The sequence below is a fragment of the Ornithorhynchus anatinus genome, chromosome 13 (assembly GCF_004115215.2).
Source record: "Ornithorhynchus anatinus isolate Pmale09 chromosome 13, mOrnAna1.pri.v4, whole genome shotgun sequence".
NCBI lineage: Eukaryota > Metazoa > Chordata > Mammalia > Monotremata > Ornithorhynchidae > Ornithorhynchus > Ornithorhynchus anatinus.
The window spans coordinates 2,176,684-2,199,125 of NC_041740.1; the positions used below are offsets into that span (position 1 = coordinate 2,176,684).

Here is a 22,442-nt window from a genome sequence, read left to right on the forward strand (position 1 = left end):
GTGGGACAGGGATTCTGCCCAACCTGATCAGCTTCTACCTACCCCAGTGCTTAGCACAGGGCCTGGCATATAGTAGGGGCTTAACGGATGCCGTAAGAGACAGACAAAAAAACTCCTCAAAACCCCTACAGGCTAAAGGGAATCTGTGCTGAAGCTTACTGGAAAAAGGACACGGGTAAATAAGGAGTGGATTTATTTATGCATCTATATTAATATCTGTGAGCTCACTGTGGGCAGGACATGTGTCTGCTTATTGCTCTATTCTACTCTCCCAATAGCTTAGTACAGTGTTCTGCACACGGTAAGCGCTCGATACGTACGAGCACCTCGTGGCACCGTAAATGGGAGCCAGCTGAAGAATCCCGCCATTCCACCGCAATGTCAAAGCACCGGGCGGAATCTCCTTCTGCGGGCCACGGGATTATCGGAGCTTGTCCTCCCGTCTCTGCGAAAACCCACGACGACTTACCTCTAATAGCAGCAGGGTCTCCTGTTCAGTCCACTCTCGTCCGGCGCTGGCTCCTTTACTCTACGCCAAGAGGGAGGGAAAAGAAAAATCAGAGCCGGAACAAACTGCTCGGATCCTCCCCGCTGCTCAGTGGCACATCGGAAGCACTTAACAAATCCCATCCTTATTACTTTGACTATGATGATTATTCATTTTCCTCCACGACCTCGAGAGGCAGCTTCGAGAAAAGCAGCGTGGCCTAGTGGGTAGAGCGTAGATTTGGCAAGTCGGCAGGACCGGAGACCTGGGTCTGCCGTTTTCCTGCTGCGGGTGACCTTTGGGCAGGTCACTTCACTTCTCTGGGCCTCAGTTACCCCGTCTGCAAAATGAAGATTAAGGCTGGGAGCCCTGTGTGGGACAAGGACTATGTCCAACCTTGATTCTATTTATCGTGATAACGTTGTCTTGTTTTTGTTTCGTTCTGTTTCGCTCTGCCGTCTGTCTCCCCCGATTAGATGAACACAGCACACAGTGAGCGCTTAAATACCAATATTATCATCATTAGACCGTGAGCCCGTCACTGGGCAGGGACGGCCTCTATCTGTTGCCGAACTGTCCATTCCAAGGGCTTAGTCCAGTGCTCTGCACATAGTAAGCGCTCGATAAATACTATTGAATGAATGAATTTTATCTACCCGACGCTGAGGACGGTGCCTGGCAAATAGTAATCGCTAAATACCATGAAAAAAACAAATAAAACCCCATGTGATGGGCCACTCTCTTGACAAATATCCTACTGAACGTCATCCTCATTCAATAGTATTTATCGAGCGCTTACTACGTGCAGACCACCGTACCGAGCACTTGGAACGGACAATTCGACAACAGACAGAGACCATCCCGGCCCACTGACGGGCTTACAGTCTAATATCGTACCATCGTATTCGATACTATCGATTCGGAGGACAATTTAAACCTCTGCCAGGCTCCCGAGCCGAATTAGGAAACTCGGTCTGAGAACTGATCTTAAGGATCTGGGTGGAAAAAGAGGGCCGGGGACAGTCCGGAAAAATATGCGACAGGCCAATAGGTCGGGAGGGTCAAAGACGTGGGAAGAACGTTAGAAACCACGGACCTCGTGACTGACATCCACCAGTCCCTGATCATCCTGGATCGGTATTTAAGAAAAATCAGTCGTTTGGGGGTTTGGCTTTTCCTCAAAAGTTAAGTAAATATGACCTGAACTACCTCAGAGTGACTGCTTCCAAAACAAACACTTCTCCAGCCTGGCGTTACTTTACGGACTTGCTCTCTGCAAACTCTACTTACATCACCTTGTGTGAAGGAGGGAATCTGTGAGGCACTTCGGGGCGCTTTGTTTCCCTCTATTTTACATACAGACCGATCCGTCTCGACCACCCGCCCGCGCCCCACGTCAGCTGTAAGCACAAAGTATTCTGAGGTGAAGAATCGGGTGGGTTTTTTCCTTATCGAAGAACATTTCACAGTCAAGGGATGATCTATATCCGTGCTACACCTCAAAACTGCACATTATAAATTACTCCGCGATTCACATCGACGTCTGCTTCGTATCGACGCCTGCCTCCCCCTCTGGACTGTACGCTTGTTACGGGCAGGGAACGTGCCCGCTAACTCCGTTGGACTGGACTCGCCCAAACGCTTAGAACAGTGCTCTGCATATTGTAAGCGCCCGATCGACGCCGCTGATCGAGGGCTTCTTACGCACTGCCCCCTAACCCCAGCTTCCAAACCCTGAAAAGCCACCTTTCCTTGCCTCTCCGGCTCGGGGTTCCTCTAAATCGGTTCCTTTACGCGCCTCCCGCTTCACTCCCGCCATCGTCCTGATCTTCCCTATTCCAGAAGGGCCCCCGGAACGGCTCATTACTCGCGGATCCTGGAAACAAAACATCACTAGCCAGTCCCCCTTACTGCCAGTCCGGACCCACCCATCGCACTGCCTTCTAGCCACCAAGCCAAATGACCATCCATCACTCTAACTCGGAGCAGGGCCGGCGGGGTGCCGTGAATCCACGCGGGACATTTTCTCGAGAAGCAGCAGCTACTGTTAAGTTTCCCTTCTCGGGCCAGGCCCCTCCCCTTCGCCTATTGTATAGGTAGGGATTACAATGCCCACACATAAATAATAATAACGTTGGTATTTAAGCGCTCACTAGGTGCCGAGCGCTGTTCTAAGCGCTGGGGGAGATACAGGGTCATCGGGTTGTCCCACATGGGGCTCACAATCTTCATCACCGTTTTCCAGATGAGGTCACTGAGGCCCAGAGAAGTGAAGTGACTTGCCCACAGTCACACAGCTGCCAAGCGGCAGAGCCGGGATTGGAACCCATGATGTCCGACCCCCAAGCCCGGCCTCCTTCCGCTGAGCCACGCTGCTTCCCGGTCTCAAGGGAGCGTGGAGCGTCTTTTTCAACACACAGAAAAGCACGCCTGCCCACGGCAACGTCTCCTTTCGGATCTTCCCGCACCAGGCCACGCCGGGTGACGCGCCCGAGGGCACCCGGCAGACAAGCGGCGGGGCCGGGATCAGAACCCAGGTTCTCCGACTCCCAGGTCCGCGGCCTCCCCATTCGTCGGGCTGGAGTGGCAAACCGTCTGTCTACCGGGGCCGTTGCCGTGCCCGAGCGTGAGCAGCTGAGGCCGAAGTCCATCTCGCCCGGCAACGGGAGGAGCGAGTGCAGGAAGGGGGCAAAGGAGAGATTTACCGGTCTGAGATGACCCCGCTTACCTTGGCTAAGGTTTTCTTGGAGTAAATATCCGTGCGGAGGCCAAAGTTCTGCAGATCGGTGGGCTTCTCTTTGTTCTTCTCGGGAAAGTTCAACATCTGCTGAGCAGCAGGGACCTGAAAGCAAGAGCGTTAGGGGGTGACCGGAGAGGGACCAGGAGGTGCTCGTATCGTCCCGATCGGGGAATTACTAAAAACGAAGTCACCCAAGAGGCCACCGGTAAAGGGAGAGGACAGGCTCCTCCGTTCCAGGAGCGAATTACTGAAGAAACCAAGCGACTAACGGAGTTGGCTGGCAAAGTGAGATCCTCTCAGCGGCTGAATTACTACGAAATAAGCTACCAGAGCAGCTACTGGTGAAATGAGAGGAGATGCCCTGTTGTCCCGGCGGCAGAATCGCTAAACAGTCAGTTGCCCGAAAAACTAACGCTCAGCAGGCAGGAGTCCCTGAAGATCGAGGAATCGGTATCGTTTAAAAAGGACAATTTTTTAGCTCAGTAGGTTCAGGTCAACCCAGCCAATTGCACCCGGCTTCGTCCCTCAGTCTGCCCTGCTCGATAAACACTAGAGACTGCGAGCTCGTTGGGAGCAGGAATGGGTCTGTTGTTACGTCGGGCTCTCAAGCGCGCAGTACAGTGCTTTAGACACAGTAAGCGCTCAGGAAAGATGACCGGATGACCGGATGGAATGAATTGATTATTTAAGTTACTGCCAGATATTAGGACTCTGAGATGAGGGTGACATCCCCCTAGTTGCCTCCCCGTCAGGCCCTAGCGCGTGGGGACCGCCAACTGTTCGTTCCCCAGGGCTCCCCGTAGGCGTTCGCTAAATACCGACTGACGCATTGCTTCCCTGCGTGGCCACGGATCTGGTCATTTCAAAGGGGCCGTGAGCAATTCAGGGCTCTGCATCTTGCCCGGACGAAAACCAGGCCCATCAGTGGAAAGTGTGGGGGATGGAAAGTGAGGCAGTGTACCCCTTGAAGGGCAGGACACTGTCAAATCCATCCTCTTCCCGGTGTAGGGGTGCGGGGGGGAAACAGGAGGGTTTTCTCTCCCCACCCCTTTACGTTCGATCGCGGGATCGACCCCCGCCCGAGACACGACGCCGGCCGCTGCCGTCTACCGAGGCATTACGGGACCCCGGTGGAGGAGAGCCGCCCCCGCCGGGGCCCGCGCGCACGAGGCCCGTCGAAAACGTTTACCTGAGGAGTTCTGAGGTGGAGAGGCACAAGCCCCGAGGGCGTATCAGCCAACACGTTGAAGTGCGGTGTGGGCGGGGGGCCCATGGCCATGGGCCGGCTTTCCGGGTCCACTTGGTAATTCACCAGCCCCCACTGCTCCAGGAAGGCGTGAACCCTGAGGGACAGCGGGCCCCGAGTCAGAACCCGCCTCGACTCCCCCCGCCGCGGAGTTTGGCCTTCCCCACGGGACAACGAGCGGGCCCCGTCCCGGAGGCTTGCGGACCGTCACCTCCGACTAGAGTAGCACAGAACGGCAACGCAGACGCGTTCCCCGCCCGCAAAGAGCTTCCGGTCTCAGGGGAGCGACCCGAGATGTTTCCAACCCAACCGATTTAAGTCCGGTGCCCGGCGTGGGAAAGCCCACCAACGTGGGTGGCCGAGGCCTCCGGCGTAGAAAAGCGGGAAGAGGAATGACCGACTCCCCCTCGAGACCGGAAGCTCGTCGTGGGCAGGGAATAACGTGTCCGTTTAGTGTCCTGTGGTCCTTTCCCAAGCGCTCAGTACGGTGCTCCGCACACGGTAAGCGTTCGATCAGTACGACTGACCGAACCGGGAGCAGGTTGTGCCCTTCGCCGGACGCCGATGGACGACGCAGCCTACGAGTCTAGTTCGTTCCGAGAGGAGACCGTCCCCACGGGCGGGTGGGAAGTCAGGCGAGGTGGTGGACGGGGGGGGGGGAGAAAAGGCAGAGTCTCTCCTCGCCCACTCCCTTCGGCGTCGCTCTCCCACTCGGACTTACCCCCTTCTTCCCTCGGCCCTACGGCATTCCCGTCCCGATCCGTCATTTCCTGATTTATATTCACGTCTGTCTCCCCCTCTCAGCTCGTTGTGGGCAGGGTATGAGTCTATACCGTTGCCCTCTCCCAAGCGCTGGGTGCAGCGTGCTGCGCACAGTCAGCGCTCAATCAGTACCCCTGACAGGAGCCGGTAGATGCCTCAGGCTTAGGCGCCCGACTCCGGAGAGCGGGCAGGAAACGTGTCTGTTGGACTCTCCCAAGCGCTGGGTACGGTGCTCTGCACACAGTGATAATATTTACGGCATCTGTTGAGCGCTCACTATGTGCCAGACACCCTACGAAGCGCTGCGGTAGGTACGAGCAAGTCGGGTTGGCCGCAGTCCCCGTCCCACGCGGGGCTCACAGTCTCGATCCCCAGACGAGCGCTCAGTAAATACAACCGAACGAACGAGGGGGGCCTGACCGTCGGCTGGCGAGGTTTCGAGGAGGAACCGCAAAGAAGCAGGGCGGGGCTACGGCGGACGCGCGTCTCTTCGGGGTGCGGAGGTTTTACCTCATCACGGCGCAGACGTCCCCGGTCAGGTTCCTTCTGCAAGCGGTACTGGTCAGGTACTCTTGAGGGTTTAAGCGGTACGTGTCGATCATGAAGTTGCGATAGGCCAGGTATCTGCAACGAGAGGCGGCGAAAACCGTCCTCGGTGACCCTTCGGAACGCACGCTCCGGCGCGGGGCCGGTCTCCCGCCTCCGACGGTTCCGAAGCAAAACAGTCCGCGGGTCACCCTTGGGTGATCTTCCGCCGAGGACTTTTACGGTTCCGAATATCCAGCCCTTCCGACACAAGCGGTGGTCCATTAGACTGTGAGCCCGTCAACGGGCAGGGACTGTCTCTATCTGTTGCCGAACTGTCCATTCCAAGCGCTTAGTCCAGTGCTCCGCACAGGGTAAGCGCTCAATAAATACGACTGAATGAATGAATGGAAGGAAACCCAGCTTTCACCCTCTAACTTTCCCCACCCCTAATCTGATGGATGCCAATGGTGAGGTCAGGCTGAGATCACCGCCACCTTCTAAGCCCGGGGCATGTCTCGGATAAGCGCGGGAGCTGGCGGCCGGATAAATGGAACGCGTTTTCATTTTCGGCTGAAGGTGGCCCAAAGGCCTTGTAAGTGATCATACTTCGCTTAGCGAAAAGGCAACGAGACGGAGTCGGGGGCCAGGAGGAGGGACCGCCGCGGCCGAGTTCTAAAACGTGGTCCGGGCTCCGCTGGTGAGGGGGCTGCTTTTTTGTTCTTCCTTAACAAAAGCCTCATTTTTGTAAAATCGCGGATGGTGATTATTTCTGAAACGGCTGACTGTCGAGCAGATGCCCGATGACGAAGACCTCGGCAACACAAACGAAAGCAGGCGCTATTCTAAATCAGATCTCGGGATGGGCGGCAGACACGCTTCAGAAACGTAACCCTCTACGGTTTGGAACACCCAACGGAAAACGGAACTTTTTTGGGGGGTGGGGAGAGATTTTCAAAAACCAAACCGCCAGTTTACCCCGTCACACGACACGCACCTTAACCATCGACTGATCTTTACACTTTTTTTTTCTTTTAAATGGTACCTGTTAAGCATTTACTAATAATCGGGCACCGTACTGACCGCCGGGATAGATACAAGCTAATCAGGTTGGACACTTCCCTGTCCCACATGGGGCTCACAGTCGAAGGAGAAGGGAGTAGGAGCTCGTCTCTAGACTGTAAATTCACTGTGGGCAGGGAGTGCGTCTGTTTACTGTTATATTCTACTCTCCCAAGCGCTTAGTACGGTGCTTTGCACACAGTAAGCGCTCAGTAAATCCAGCTGAATTTAAATCCCCATTTTAAGGAGGGAACCCAGCGCCAGAGAGAAAAGTGGTGAATAATAATAGCAATGATAATAATGGCCTTTGTTAAGCGCTCACTACGTGTGAAGCACTGTCCTAAGCGCTGAAGGGATTTGCCCCGGGGGTCACTCATCTCTCTCCAGTTACCTCTGTCTGGCCGAACCACAGTTATATCTGTCCCCCAGCCCCAAAATGCAAGCTCGTTGGGGGTTTACTGCTAACTGTTGTGTTCTCCTCTCCCACGTGCTTAGTCCGCTGCTCTGAACGTAGTAAGCGCTCGATACGAACCGTCGACGACGGTGACGATGCCGACTTACGGGGGAGAGGGAGGGTGCCGGAGGGGCACTGGATCCGAGTCAGAATGGAAGACCTCAAGTTGGCAGGGGATGGCCTGGGGATAATGAAGCATCCACTAGGACGACAGCGCTCTCGGATCCCCGATAGGGACGTTTCCCAGGAGGGAGGGTCCCCTCCCGGGTGCGTCATCCATTTTGTCAGGCACATAAAATGGCGGCCGCTCGGCCCCTCTCCAATAAATGCCAACCCTCTCCAGTCTCCGAGGTAAACAGGACGGGGCAGTTTTACAGATCGTTAGCCTGTCTTCATTGCCTGTGGTCACGATGTCTCTTCTTCCTATTTTCCTGTATTTGGGCCCTTTTCTCTTCCCCTGAAGAGCGTAATACATTTTCATCAGGGCAATTTCCTGTGTGCTTAAAACTCAAGACAAGGTTCAGAGGCAGGGCATGGGCTTTTTTTTTTTTTTTTTTTTTTTAAATCAGTGGAGAAAGGACACCGGAAGGAAGACGATTATCCGTACTTGAGAGACTTAATAACCATATGATGGGAAAGAGAAACCTCCACGAACTACTCAATCTGGAAAGACGCTCGGACCGGACCGGGAGACGATCAAAGACTTTCCGGTTAAAACCAAGATGTGCGGATTCAAAAGGAAAGATCCCCGGCTGTTTTTTTCTGAAAACCGCACGGGGGGAACCCAATTGTACCGTATTTACGTATATATGAATCTGTGACATACATTTCTGGAGTCTTGGACTTGTTTTTCCCATTGAAGAATTCTGGAAGAGCCCGGCGCTCTATGACATGGATACTGAAAGAAACGAAGTGTGGGGTTAGTCTGGTTCTGAGAAAAAGCATGCAAAACCACTGCTTATTAATAATAAAAAGGATAACAATAATAATTACGGCATTTGTTAAGTGTTTACTATGTGCTGGGCGGCGTTCTAAGCACTGGGGTGGATACCGGCAGATGGGGTTGGGCACGGTTTCTGTCCCACGTGGGGCTCCCGGTCTCAATCCCCGTTTGACGGATGAGGTAACTGAGGCCCAGAGAAGTGAAGCAACTTGCCCAAGTCCACACAGCAGAGAGGTGGCGGACCCGGGATTAGAACCCATCACCTGCTGACTCCCAGGCCCGCGCTCTATCCGGGCCAGGCCGCTTCTCGGCCGATCCCCTCAGGGTGAATGATTTCCCCACGGGCTCTCCACCTTCTCACATAACGGAGGTCCTATCGTCCTCTGTTTAAACTGGGAATTTTTCAGGCTCCACGTATTTTGGCGATGACTCTCCATCCCCATTTTTAAACCACGATTCTTGCCTTTGGTCTTACATGGTTTCCTGACAGGTGGGCAGAGGAGACTCTGCTGAAAAGGACACCTGTGGAGAGCTAAATATCCAGCTTTAAGTATTCAAAATCTTTTTCACGGTATTTGTTGAGGACTTACTATAATAATAATGTTGGTATTTGTTGAGCGTTTACTATACGCACAGCACTGTTCTCAGCGCCGGGGTAGACGCAAGGTCATCAGGTTGTCCCACATGAGGCTCACAGTCTTCATCCCCGTTTTACAGATGAGGGAACTGAGGCACAGAGAAGCGAAGCGACTTGCCCACAGACACACAGCTGACAAGCCGCAGAGCCGGGATTCAAACCCATGACCCCTGACTCCCAAGCCCGGGGTCTTTCCACTCGCAGTCTACTATGCGGCAGGGTAGATACAAGCCAAGCCGGTCAGATACGGTCCATGTCCCACACGGGGCTCACAGGCTTAATTCCCATTTTACAGATGAGTTAACGGAGGCACTGAGGTAGACACAAGCCACGTAGGTTAGACACGGTCCGTTTTAGTTGAATGTTTTTTTAAAAAAAGGCTTTAGCGGGGGCCGAGGAATGTCCGAAGCTCCTTTTAAGCCTTTACGCGTTCCATCGCCTTCTTTTAAGCTGCGTCCTCGGGCAACTGATGTTGAAACGCTCAAGAACAAAAACAGCTGCAGAACAGATGCTAAGAGTCGGAAAGGCAGGAAGCCTCCGGGTGCTTTCTCCAAAGGACAGCTGGCCCCGACAGCGACCCGATCCCGGATCTAGTCCGACGCCACCCACTGCAGTCATTCTTCGAGAAGGAGGTATTTTAACTACCTGCACCAGAACTGATGTTGCCATAATGATTATGATATTTGGTGAGCGCTTACTATGTGCAGAGCACTGTTCTAAGCGCTGGGGGAGATACGGGTCAGACTGTCCCCCGTGGGGCTCCCGTTTTTTTTTTTGAATCCCCATTTTTCCAGATGAGGGAAATGAGGCCCAGAGAAGTGAAGTGACTGGCCCAAGGTCACCCAGCAGACAAGTGGCGGAGCCGGGATTAGAATCCACGACCTCTGACTCCCAAGCCCGGGCTCTTGCCGCTGAGCCTCGCTGCTTTACCGCCAATATAGAGATTTCTGTCCATTTCAGCTACGGATGACTTTTTCGGGCCGACGTCCCTCCAGGTGTGTCGAGGAGCACCATGTCCTAGGCCGAAGGACCCGGGTTCTAATCCCGCCTCCGCCACTTGTCAGCTGGGTGACTTTGGGCCAGTCACTTCACTTCTCTGGGCCTCAGTGACCTCATCTGGCAAATGGCGATGAAGACTGGGAGCCCCACGTGGGACAACCTGATGGCCTTGTATCTAGCCCAGCGCTCAGGACAGTGCTTGGTACCTAGTAAGCGCTTAACAGATACCCTCATTATTATTATGATTTCGCTACTCTGTCCCCCAGGTACTTCCTCTGTAAAATGGGGATTAAGAGTGTGAGCCCCATGTGGGACAGGGACTGGGTCCAACTTGATTCATCTACCCAGCGCTCAGAACAGTGCCTGGCACACAGTAAGCGCTTGACAAGTCCCGAGAGGCAGCGTGGCTCAATGGAAAGAGCCCGGGCTGGGGAGTCGGAGGTCATGGGTTCAAACCCCGGCTCCGCCGCTTGTCAGCTGTGCCGACTTTGGGCGAGTCGCTTGACTTCTCTGTGCCTCAGTTCCCTCATCTGTAGATGGGCATTAAGACCGGGAGCCTCTCGTGGGACAACCTGATCACCCCGTATTCTCCCCAGCGCTTAGAACAGTGCTTTGCGTATAGTAAGCGCTTAACAAATGCCATTATTATTATTATTATTGCAAGGGGGCCCAGGCAGGGCTTTCCAGCTTGACTCCTTTCATCCCCAGGATTCGGAACCTGGCTGACAGCAGCGCAGGAGCCGCAGAACATACTACACGCGGAACGGCTACGTCCCAAATAAACTGAATTATGAAGCGATAGACGAGCAGGGGCGGCTTGCCAACGGCTGGGAAGGCGGAAGGAAAAACGGGGGACCCGTGATTAGTCTTAAGAGGATAACTGACACAAACCGGGGCGTCCAAAAAAAAAAATACCGCCCGCAGATCGACTCGGAAATCTGTTATTGGAAATTTTCGATCTCCCTCTCTGAAAGCGGCAGGAGGGGGAGCCTGACAAGCTTAAGGGCCAATTCCAAGTTTTTCGAGGTCAACCCTGAACGACAAAGCATTCTGCTCCATTTCCCTGCGGCAGCCTACTCCTGTCACTCCCGATCGGTGGTGATTTGGGCATCAAGAATGAATCTTCTGTTCGGAGTTGAAATCTCCAATACACACCAAAAGGTTTGAAGAGGGAACTAACTGGGCAGGTTAACGGCCGCCCCCAAAAAATTCTCACCAGAGGCTGAGGTGGGTTAGCTCGTTTTTTTCCAGCAGGAAGGTGTTTTGTTTAATCTGGTCTCCTCTTTTCCATCTTTCAACCGTTGGGGAGCATGAGGTCGACGGTCCAGAGACGTGGACAGTATCTGGGCTACTTGTTAAGCACCGTACCCTGTGCCAAGCACCGTACTATGCACTGGGGTAGATACTAGTTCATCAGAACGGACCCACCCTGTCCCACGTGGGACTCACCAAGCAGGTATTGAGTTCCCCATTTTGCAGGGGAGGGGACTGAAGCCCAGGTCACCCGTCTCTTTCCGCTGGGCCGCCCTGCTTCCGCCCCCGGGACAGAGAAGCAGCGTGGTTCGGTGGAAAGAGCACGGGCTTTGGGGGCAGAGGTCATGGGTTCGAATCCCGGCTCGGCCACTTGTCAGCTGGGTGACTGTGGGCGAGTCACTTCACTTCTCTGTGCCTCAGTTACCTCATCTGGAGAATGGGGATGAAGACTGTGAGCCCCACGTGGGACAACCTGGGTCTACCCCAGCGCTTAGAACGGTGCTCTGCACATAGTAAGCGCTTAACAAATACCAACATCATCAGAACCGGACCCCCGGGCCCCCGACAGAGAACTGGGTCCCGCGCTCACCAGTTGTAGTCAAACCACGAGGCGTAGCTGGGGATGATGATGTGGTTCGTCTGCTCCGTCACGTTATCTTCGCCCGGGTCGATGGATCGGCTCTGATCCCCTTTGCCGGGGTCCTCGTCTTCCTGGGCAAGGGAAAAAAAGCACAGGTGGAGGCCGGGCCGACCGGGGAAACGGAGCGCGGGCGGCCTCCCGCTTTCTCGGGGCGCCCGCTGGTCGCCCCTTCTGAGGGCCCCAGCGGGACCTAAACGCCAGTGGCCGCCAACGCGGCCCCACGGCGTAAGTCGGGTCACGGCTCCGAGCCTCTCCGCCGCCAGCACCTTCCGCCTCGCTGGACCGCGAGCCACTTGTGGGTTACAATCCTTCTCCCACTTTCTTCTGCGTCACCCTCGGACTCGGATTTGCTCCCTTTATTCGCCCCCTCCCTCGGCCCAACAGCGCTTACGGCCACACCCGTAATTTATTCATTTCTAGTCATGTCCCCTCCTAGACCGTAAGCTCGTCGTGGGCACAGAACGTGGCTTCCAACTCTGTTCTGGACTCTCCCAAGCGCTCGGAACAGTGCTCTGCACACAGTAAGCGCTCAAGCCATACGACCGATCACGCCCACATCCGATACTTGATCTATCTCGATGCCCGTCGCTCCCTCTAGAGCGTGAGTTCGTCGTGGGCAGGGGATGCGTCTGCCAACTCTGCTCTACTGGATTCTCCCAAGTGCTTAGTACAGTGCTCCGCACACAGTAAGCGCTCAATAAATACCACCGATCGACCGACCGAGCAACTCTGCGTTTCCCTTCTGAAGCTGCGAACTTGGCAGCAGCATGGAGCCGGAGAGCTCAGGACCGATCCCTATTTTTCAAGTAGCGACGAACTCTTTGCCACCGGAGATTCAGCTCTTAACCTACTCCAAATGGCAAGACCTTCTTGGATTCTCTGGCCAGCAGCGGGTTAGCGCTCAAAGCCAGGCTGTTTTGAACAAATTTACTTTAAAGAAACCAAACGGGGGGGAAAAAGGTCTCAGATGTTTGCACTGAGCTTGCAGAACTCTCCCATAACCAGCTGAAATACAAACCCGAGAAGATCCTTGGAAGAACTCGGCTTTTGGGAAAACCGACATGGCGCCCGCTGGGTAGTTCCCTTCCAGACTAGGAAAGAGAGGCCCATTTTTCCAAAAGGCGATGTTTCTCCCAGGGGTCTCAAGCCACATAATTAAACTATTTTTTACAGCGCCTCTACAGTTAAACCCTCTCTTATATGATTGGGCCCCTTTTGCAAACGGGAAGAATATCTGGAAGAAGATCCACGACGCAAAGCCCCGACGGACTACTTAGATTGCGAGAGGATCTGCAAATCCTTCCTGATCGTCTCATAACCACAGCGCTTGGCACATAGCAAGCGCTTTACAGGTGCCGTTATTATCATTATTACGTTTTTCTGCCCCACCCCCGTTCCATCTCGGCACTATCGTGCACATACATTTCCACGTGACAGCGCAACCAACAGCCTTCAGCCCCCAACTCTGCCGCCGGCTAGGGTGACGAGGAGGAGTCGGAGTCAGTTCTCCGTTGAGGGCGCCCGGCTACCTGAGGGCGCCTGAAAGCGATTCCCCAGCCAGAAAGCCGAATAAACGGCTCTTACCTTCCCGCCGGTGGTCAAAGTTTCTTCATCCTGTTCATCTGCAAGAACATCACAACACGGTGTGAGTTAGGTCTTTATACATTAAAAAAAATCCCAACCAAAGGGCACCATTCGGAAGGCGCTCGTTACGGGCAGGGAACGCGTCTGCTCGTTCGGTTGGATTCTCCTCTCCCAAGCGCTTCAGCGCTCTGCAAGTAGAATGCGCTCAGTAAGAGAAGCAGCGTGGCTCAGTGGCAAGAGCCCGGGCTTAGGAGTCGGAGGTCGTGGGTTCTAATCCCGGCTTCGCCACTTATCAGCTGACTGCGGGCGAGTCGCTTCACTTCCCGTGCCTCAGTTCCCTCATCTCTAAAAGGGGGATGAAGACGGGGAGCCCCACGGGGGCCAACCTGACTGCCTTGCATCTACCCCGGCGCTTACAACGGTGCTCTGTACCTCCTAAGCGCTTAAATACCATCTCCGCGGTTGTTATCATCACCAAATATTCACGGGCTACGACGGCCCGTGATCGTCGGAAGGGAATCCGGGGAGGAACGGGGAACGGAGGGTCATTAAGAAGCGATCTCCTCTTCGCTTAATACATCTGCCGGAGAAAAAGGAGCGGTGAGAGGAGGGGGGAGCGCTCCACCAATAATTAACACGCCGCGGCGCCTGGGAATTCAGAATTAATTACCGACCGGCCTACGGCTTTAGCCACAGCCTCGCTCGCTCAAGAGACGACAGGAGACTCACCCGGAACTCTCGGCTCCCAAAACTCAGTTCAGGCGCGTGGTACAGTGCTCTGCACACAGTAGGCACTCGACACATACGATCGATACTTGGTGGAGCGTGGAGTAATGGAATGTTGCACCCCGGTGGAAAAGGGGAAAGGGTCGGGGAAAGGCTCGAGTCGGCTGGACGGGCCGGGAAAAACGTTAACGCCACTTGGGCGGTGGGGGCCCAAAAGTTATATCCGTGGAGCGGGGCTTCCGACACATAAAGCTACGTGACCGCGGCCCAGAATTCCGCAGGGAACACGGCCAAAGGGGTGGGTGAGTGATCCCGGCCTGTTGGAGGACGAAACCGCTTTCACGGAACGGCAGTGGGCAGCAGCGCGGCTTGGTGGAAGGAGCTCCGGGCCTGGGTTCCAATTCGGCTCTGCCCTCTGCCCTCTGTAAGACCTTGGGTAAGTCTCTTAACCCATGCCCACCCCCCCGCAGTTTCCTCAAAGCCAAAATGACAATTCGGTACCTGTTCCCCTCCTACTCAGACACTGCGGCCCACGTGGGAAAGAGATGGCGTCCAACCTGATGAGCGCCTACCCTGGCGCTTGGTGCGCGTGGCAAGTGTTCAGTAAGGCAGCAGATTACAACTGCATTGCAAATTGGCACACTTCTAGACCGACTGGAACCATGAATCTTCCCCGTCTTTCAGCCTTTTCCCGCGTATTTCAACCAGGATTCCTCAGCAATCCAGGGGCACAGACCGCTCTGGCTTAACTCTCTAGACTTACTTTCACGCCGCATTAAAATCGGGGAGGGCAAAGAGATGACCAAACGGACACCCGGAGAAGTGGAATGACTTGCTCCGGTGGCGGAGCCGGGGTTAGGAACCGGGATCCTCAGAGTGGCGAGCCCACGGGGAGGGGCCGTGACTAGGCCTCAAAGGCCTGGAATATCACGGCCCAGCAGAGTCTAAAAGGCCACCCTTCTGCTCTCTCTGCGGGGGGCCGGGGGAAACGCTTGCGTTCTGCCCACGAGGCTGCGCTTTCCGGCCGCTCCGCTCCAGCGCGGAGCGGCCGGGCCCACTCTGAAGAACGAAAAGCGGGTCTCTACTTCCTCTGACCGAAAGAAGCAACGCGCCAGGGAAAGGACGATGGCGCCGATCGCTTTTTTTTTTTAAAAAACGGTCCACACTTGGGACGCCTCTTCCAGGCTGGCGCTCACGTGCCCTCTGCAGACCCCACCGTTCAGACCAGCGGGCGGACGGTTCGGTTACCTAGATCGGCCACTGTTCCCCCTTTGACCGGCGTGTTTTCACTGTCCTTCTTTGGATTCACTGCAAAAGAAAATCGTTCATTTCAGAACGCGAGCTCGACTTCCTCTCGCAGGTGGACGATGGCTCACCAGAAAAATCACCACCCCTGGGCTCTGTCACCCTCCTACGGGGCTTTATTGGGACGGAGCGGAGGCACAAGTTAGGGGTGGAATCAGGGCGGTCCCAGCCCTAGGCGGCCGACCTAGAACCTTCCGTGGTTCCCTAATCTGGCTTCGCCGAACCTCCGGTGTCATTTTCTTCCTTCAGTTCCTGGGATGCCAAAAGACCGCCAGCTTTGTTCACTGACTGGTCCCGACTGAGAGTCTGGAAAGAAGCCTTCCCTCCCTGCTCGCGTCATCCCGTCCGCCGCCCTCGGCGCCCGTGTCTTCCGGCTTCCTCTATTCCCCGGCTTTTGCTCTAAGTCGGCCCCGGATAAGACGTCTGTCTGCTACCCTCCCCGTGCCGGACAGGGCGGGGACGGGCTCCCCTTCTCCCGGAACGGCCCGCGCCGGAAAGCGAGGCGTCGCGGGCCCGGGGAAGAGCGAGAGAAGCCGGACTGCTTACCGTTTTTGGGAAGCACCACTTCTTCTATGTTGGGAACCGGGGTTGGGTCCTCCATGTCCTTGGTGAGATCCTCTTGTTCATCTTCCTCTTTCTGACCTCGCCGCTTCCCATACAGACTGGCTTGCCTACGACGGAGCAGTCGCGGTCGGGGTCTGTTAGCCGTCACCCGCCACGAATCCCACGACTGCTTTCTCTTAGCACAATTCAGAACGGCGGGGGGATGCCTACGACCGTTTCCTCTGAACGGAAAAGAGCCCGAACGCTGTCCACCAAGAAACTATGAATCCTCACACCGAGGGTAAGAATAACGATCGTTACGGTACCTGTTAAGCACTTACCGCGTGCCAGGCACCGTACTGAGCGTCGGGGTGGATACGAGCGAAATCGGGTCCCCGTCTGACGGGAGGCTCGCTCTCGATCCCCATTTTACAGATGAAGCCCAGAGCGGTGAAGTGACCGGCCCAAGGTCACACCACAGGCAAGTGGCAGAGCTGGGATGAGAACCCATGACCCGCTGACTGGCAGGCCCGTGCTCGGGAAGGATGCCGAAGTCTTCGTGATCGTTCCTCGGGCAGCGCGTCGAGGGGGGTCGACACTGATATACGGAAGGCGTCTTCGCCGAGAATAAACTGTAGGATCTCGTGCAGCTCTGAGCTCAGGGGCCGAGGCAAGGTTTTTCCCCGAGAGCTGAACGGCGAAGAATTCCACGCCATTCTCCCAATCCCACAGGCCAACGGAGCCCTCTGATGTTCCCGAGAAATAGGTAGGGATGGAGATAGATTACTAATGTATCACCACACGGGGAAATCAAAATCAAATGAAGCAGCGTGGCTCAGCGGAAAGAGCCCGGGCTTGGGAGTCAAGAGGTCGTGGGTTCGAATCCCGGCTCTGCCACTTGTCAGCTGGGTGACGGTGGGCAAGTCACCTCATTTCTCTGGGCCTCAGTGACCTCATCTGGAAAATGGGGATTAGCTGTGAGGCTCATGTGGGACAACCTGATGACCCTGTATCTCCCCCAGCGCTTAGAACAGTGCTCTACACATACTAAGCGCTTAACAAATACCAACATTATCATTATTACCCCAGTAAGTGCTTAAGTTACAATTATTGTTATTATTACCACCGATGGATCGATGCTCGGGTTTCGGCCCAGGCTGTGCCACTGATGCCGTCAAATTTGGGGACGTAGTTTCTCTGTGTCTCTTAGCAGCCTCCCACCCCTCCATCTCAAGGGGCTGACGCAAGGAAAAGATGAGCGGCGTGGCTTAGTGGAAAGAGCCCGGGCTTGGGAGTCAGAGGTCATGGGTTCTAATCTCGGCTCCGCCACCTGACTGCTGGGTGACCTTGGGCAAGCCACTGCATTCCTCTGAGCCTCAGTTCCCTCATCTGCAAAAATGGGGATTAAAAAATGGGAGCCCCACGTAGGACAATCTGATTATCCTGTATCTACCCAGCCGCCTTAGAACAGTGCTCTGCACATAGTAAGCGCTTAAAAAATACCATAATTATTATTATTACGAGCGCAGACCCCTTCAAAAAAATTCAGCATCGTCTTTTCCTTAGTTTGTGAAATGAACATTTTCTCTGCGAACGTCCGTCCATAAGGACGGGGTAGACCTTGTTAGGCAATGTACACTTTGTGTTTCAACACTTCCCACGTGAAATACCGCGGATAAAAGGGCCGCAAAGCAGGGAACACCATCAGGCTCAACGTCTACCGACCCCCTTCTGTCGCGGGGGAACTTTCCAGAACCGAGACCCCAGTCAGGCAAACCAACGCCGCCCACTCTCCCGGTGCGGAACCCGGCGGCCGCCCGCTCCTCTTAAGCACGGAGACGGAATCCCGGTCCGTTCGGGTCGCTCCTCCCTTCCCGTGCGTCCGCCTCTCGACCCGGCTCCCGGATCCCATTCTCACCCTTTCTTTCCGGTCTTTTTCCTTGATTCTGCCGGAGCGGGAGGCGGAGGAGAAGGTGAGTGTTTTCTCTTCCTCGTGCTCGCCGTCGATTTCCTGTCTCTCCTCTCTGGACTTCGGACGGGCTGAGGCGGGAGGAGAGCACAAGGGTGGGGGGGGGGGGGTGGATTCACCTGATTCATTCATTCAGTCATTCACTCAGCCGTAGTTACTGAGCGCTCACTGTGTGCGGAGCACTGTACTGGGCGCTTGGGAGAGGACGACGTCACAGTAAACGGACACGCTCCCTGCCCTTGATGTTTGGACCTTGTAGTCTGGGGACAGCTTGGAGGGGAGCAACGTGCAGACCCCGAGAATGCCGTTCCTTACTGGCGAGACCCCTGGAATTCCGGACGAGGAGAAGGATGGGCACGACTAGGCATGGAGCGGACTCAATTGGCCCCCGACTCTGGGGGTGAAGACCCAACGCGGTGCCTGGGATGAACGCTCAACCGCTAGCATTTCCCGGGGCGGTACAGAGGGGCTGGGTCGGCCACGAGTCCGGTCCGAACAGTAATGACAATAATAATATCGGTATTTGCTAAGCGCTTACTATCTGCTAAGCACTGTTTTAAGCGCTGGGGGAGATACAGGTTCATCGGGTTGGAGAGCATCCCTCTGCCGATACAACGATACAGAGTACAACACAACGGTAAAGAGACACGTTCCCTGCCAACCACAAGCTTACAGTCTAAAGGGGGACAGACAGACCTCAGTACAAATAAATCAATTCCAGGGACGGACCTAAGGGCTGTGGGGCTGGGAAGGGGTGGGGAGAGCAAAGGGATCAAGTTCGGGAGACGCAGAAGGGAGTGGGAGATGAGGAAAGGGGGGCTTAGGACAGTGCTCTGTACAGAGTAAGCGCTCGATAACGACCGACAGATTGATAAAATGGACCTTTCCCTGAGAACGTGTCAATCACCTCTGTCGTAGGGTCCTCTCCCAAGCGCTTACTGCGGCGTTCCGCACGCAGTAAGCGCTCAGTAAATACCGGAGTTCGGTTTAGCTGAAACACAGCAGGGGCACAGTCTAAAATGTTACATAAAAAAAAGTGTTCTCTATTAGATTAAGTTAAAAAAAAAATTGACCACGACCACGAAATTATCTACTCAGTCATGAGTATTTTGCCTGCCGATTCAATAGGCTTCTGTCTTACCTCATCATCATCATCACTCCTATAGATAGAAAAGTGAAACATCAACTGCTTCAGGCCAGTTTTTAGAATCGGGAGCAAAAGGGGATTAATAATAACGATGATAGCAGCAATAATAATTGTGGCATCTGTTAAGGTCTTGCTACGGATCAGGCACTGAGCTAAGCGCTTGTGGGGGGGGGAGGGGGATTACCAGCAAATTGGGTTGGGGACAGTCCCTGTCCCACACGGGGCTCACGGTCTTAACCCCCATTTTCCAGATGAGGTAACGGAGGCCCACAGAAGCGAAGCGACTCGCCCAAGGTCGTAAAGCAGCCGAGCGGGGAAGCCGGGATCAGAACCCGTGACTTACGGACTCCCAGGCCCGGGCTCTATCCGCTAGGCCGTGCTGCTTCTCAATTCTGGAAGGCCAGGCCGAAAGGGTATTTCTTTTCAGCCAACCTCAGGTGGCGGGGCAGATCTCCGGTGGATTCGCTGCAGGGCCACTCGACTGCTTAAATTCACGTCCCCAATCCAAATACATTTACTCAGTTTAAAGTCTTTGAATTCTGGTGCCCCAAAAAGCTCCCTGGAAGACAAAGCCCCGAGAAGCAGCGTAGCCTAGTGGGTAGAGCCCGGACCAGGGAGTCAGAGGGACCTGGGTTCTAATCCTGGCTCTGCCGCTGCTCCGCTAGGTGACCTCGGGCGAGTCTCTTCGGCTCTCTGGGCCTCCGTGACCTCATCTGCAAATGGGGATTAAAACCGTGAGCCTCTCGTGGGACAGGGATTGTTCCTAACCCAATCTGCTTGCATCCACCTCGGTGCTTACTTAGCACAGTACCTGGCACGTAGCAAGCGCTTAAATACCATAAATAGTGAGGATGATCTCCGCGAGGAGAGAGACTCCACGATCCCCACACCTTGCGCTCGTACTTTTCTGCTTTTTCCAATCATATCCGCTACCCCCCCTCCAAACCCCTCCATGGGTCCAACCCGACTGGGATACCAGCTCCCCTCCTCCGATGCCCTTTTAAAACGACGGCTTTCCCAAGAGGCGTGCCTCAATTAATTCCCCCCCCCCCCCGCCAACCTTCCTGGTTCTTATTATTTCCCGTCGCGTGGAAACGAGAGATGGCGTGCCGTTGGAAGGATTTCCCAGGCGGAGAAAGGGCGGGCCCGCTCCAGAAGTCTAAAAGAGGAGGACCCTAATGCTAATCCTTACCCAAGATCACTTCGCTCGGGTTGACCCGATCCTTCGCGGAGAAACTCAAAAGGACTAAAAAACTAAACGTTTGTTCCCCTCTCTGTAACTGCTCCCCAGCTGTCATGTAGGTTTACGCCCATCTCCCTTCCTGGGTCTTAAGCTCCGTGAGGGTAGGGGTTCCGTCTAGTAATTCTATTGCACCGTACTCTCCCAAGCGTTTAATTCCATTTCCCTGCACACAGTAAGCGCTCGATAAAGCCCACCGACCGATCGAATTATTAAACGGTTGGCGCTCTGGGACCAAAGAGCAGAAAAAGGAAAATTTATCGTTCAAAACAGAATTGACCAATCGGGTCCCACTCCAATTCGAAGACCTCAGACTCGATGACGGGACATTACTGCCGAAGATGGTAATAATCACTGACACACCGGCGACTAAATTTAGGAATTCTCCCAACTTACCCTGAAACTCGGAAACAGAGACGACAATTAGCCGCGGAGAGGGGAAAAAGAAAGGTCACGAGACCCACCCTACCTCTTCGTTCTTGGTTGAAATGCGCTGGCGAAAACTGACGGGCTTCTTGTTCTCATCCACTTCGTAATCTTCTTCGTTCATCCACTCGTTGAAGTTATCGGTGTCCAAGATCCAGCGGGCGTGCACCTGAACCCAAATTCAGCGGTACGCTTTTACGGGAGGAGTCGGAATCTGGCTCGCGCCGACCCCGGCTACGGATCCGCCCCACGCAAATCCCTCCCGCAGGCTGTGCCCCGGAGGAGAAAGGGTCGAGTCGCCGCCGCTGACGGTCGCCTCAGGTGGGGTCTGCGGGGTAGACGGCGGCCGTCCGAGGGCCCGGCCGAGCTGACGACCACTTCCTAGCAACCCGTTTCCGCTCCTTTCTATTTGGAACCCGACGGCAGGAGGCCCGGCTGCCCAACCTTATTATTATTATTATGAGCGGAGCACTGTTCTAAGCTCTGGGGTAGATACAGGGTCATCAGGTTGTCCCACATGAGGCTCACAGTCTTCATCCCCGTTTTACAGATGAGGGAACTGAGGCCCGGAGAAGTGAAGTGACTTGCCCCCAGTCACACAGCTGACAAGGGGCAGAGCTGGGATTCGAACCCATGACCTCTGACTCCCCAGCCCGGGCTCTTTTCACTGAGCCACGCTGCAAGAAATGAGCAGTGGGGCTCAGAGGAAAAAGCCCGGGCCTGGGCGCCAGAGGACCTGGGTTCTAATCCGGGCTCTGCCATTAGAGAAGCAGCGTGGCTCAGTGGAAAAGAGCACCGCCTTAGGAGTCAGAGGTCACGGGTTCTAATCCCGGCTCCGCCGCCTGGCAGCTCTGTGACTTTGGGTAAGTCACTTAACTTCTCGGTGCCTCAGTCACCTCGTCTGTAAAATGGGGATCACGACTGGGACAACCTGATGCCCCTGTATCTACCCCAGCGCTTAGAACAGTGTTAAGCTTGAGGAGAGGGGAAACCTTCCGCAGCCGTTCGGGGGGAGCGGCGGAGAACCGTGCCTAGATTCTACTTCCCGACACGGGGTCTCTCACCTTCCACGGCTTTTCCGGGATCGGGGGGTCTTCGATTTCTGCGTCGATATCGCTAGCGTGCACCCAAGTGTCATAGCTGCGAGGAAGTTAGAAACGGAAAAACAGATTGGCCTTTCAGGTGACTCGACCGCCCCCCCCCCCCGGTGATTCCCCAGAAGCTTTTGAGAAACCGCACGCTCCCTAACCCGGAGACCGGGCTGAATCGAGCCATTTCTGTCAGCGCCCGGATTTTTTTCGTTCGGGGCTGTGAAGCGGCATCATCCTAAGGATATTCGGGGGGGGGGGGGGGCGAAGGCCGAAGGGCGGCTCGTCAACCGCACCTCAAAGAGATCTCTGGGGAAACCTGACTGCACGACGGATCTGCAACGCATCCCCTTACCGCCGGCCCCTCCACCGAACCAGATTCCGCCACGCCCGCGGTGACGGGCGGACGTCCTCTGGTGTCCAGCGCCGCCCTGCCATCCATCGGACCACCTTGAACCTACACCCCAACTCGGGTCCGCGTCACGTTACCGGGTGGCCGACCGCAATCGGCATTTCCTCCAAATGACTCAAACGGGAACCGTTCGGAAGGACCCCCGGGGGGTGAGGGTCAGCCGAAGTGAGCCGGATCGCTAAGGATGCGGCCCGGGCCAACCTGGGCTTCCTTGACGGCCAAGACGGACCTCTTCCCTCTGACACCCCGCGGT

At 55.2% G+C, this 22,442-nt stretch overlaps 1 protein-coding gene across 1 annotated transcript in view; it reads right to left on the reverse strand.

Moving 5' to 3' along the window:
- Nucleotides 1–22,442, reverse strand: part of SMARCC1 (SWI/SNF related, matrix associated, actin dependent regulator of chromatin subfamily c member 1) — an 81,725-nt gene that overhangs the window by 32,067 nt on the left and 27,216 nt on the right. The window contains exons 9-20 of the mRNA XM_029078080.2: nucleotides 21,754–21,829; nucleotides 20,733–20,858; nucleotides 17,826–17,947; nucleotides 15,911–16,035; nucleotides 15,308–15,367; nucleotides 13,334–13,371; nucleotides 11,699–11,820; nucleotides 8,103–8,174; nucleotides 5,746–5,859; nucleotides 4,417–4,570; nucleotides 3,216–3,329; nucleotides 470–529 (exon numbers count right to left, since the gene is read on the reverse strand). Coding sequence (XP_028933913.1) covers nucleotides 470–529; nucleotides 3,216–3,329; nucleotides 4,417–4,570; nucleotides 5,746–5,859; nucleotides 8,103–8,174; nucleotides 11,699–11,820; nucleotides 13,334–13,371; nucleotides 15,308–15,367; nucleotides 15,911–16,035; nucleotides 17,826–17,947; nucleotides 20,733–20,858; nucleotides 21,754–21,829 — 1,183 coding nt within the window. The remainder of the gene's footprint in view (nucleotides 1–469; nucleotides 530–3,215; nucleotides 3,330–4,416; nucleotides 4,571–5,745; nucleotides 5,860–8,102; nucleotides 8,175–11,698; nucleotides 11,821–13,333; nucleotides 13,372–15,307; nucleotides 15,368–15,910; nucleotides 16,036–17,825; nucleotides 17,948–20,732; nucleotides 20,859–21,753; nucleotides 21,830–22,442) is intronic.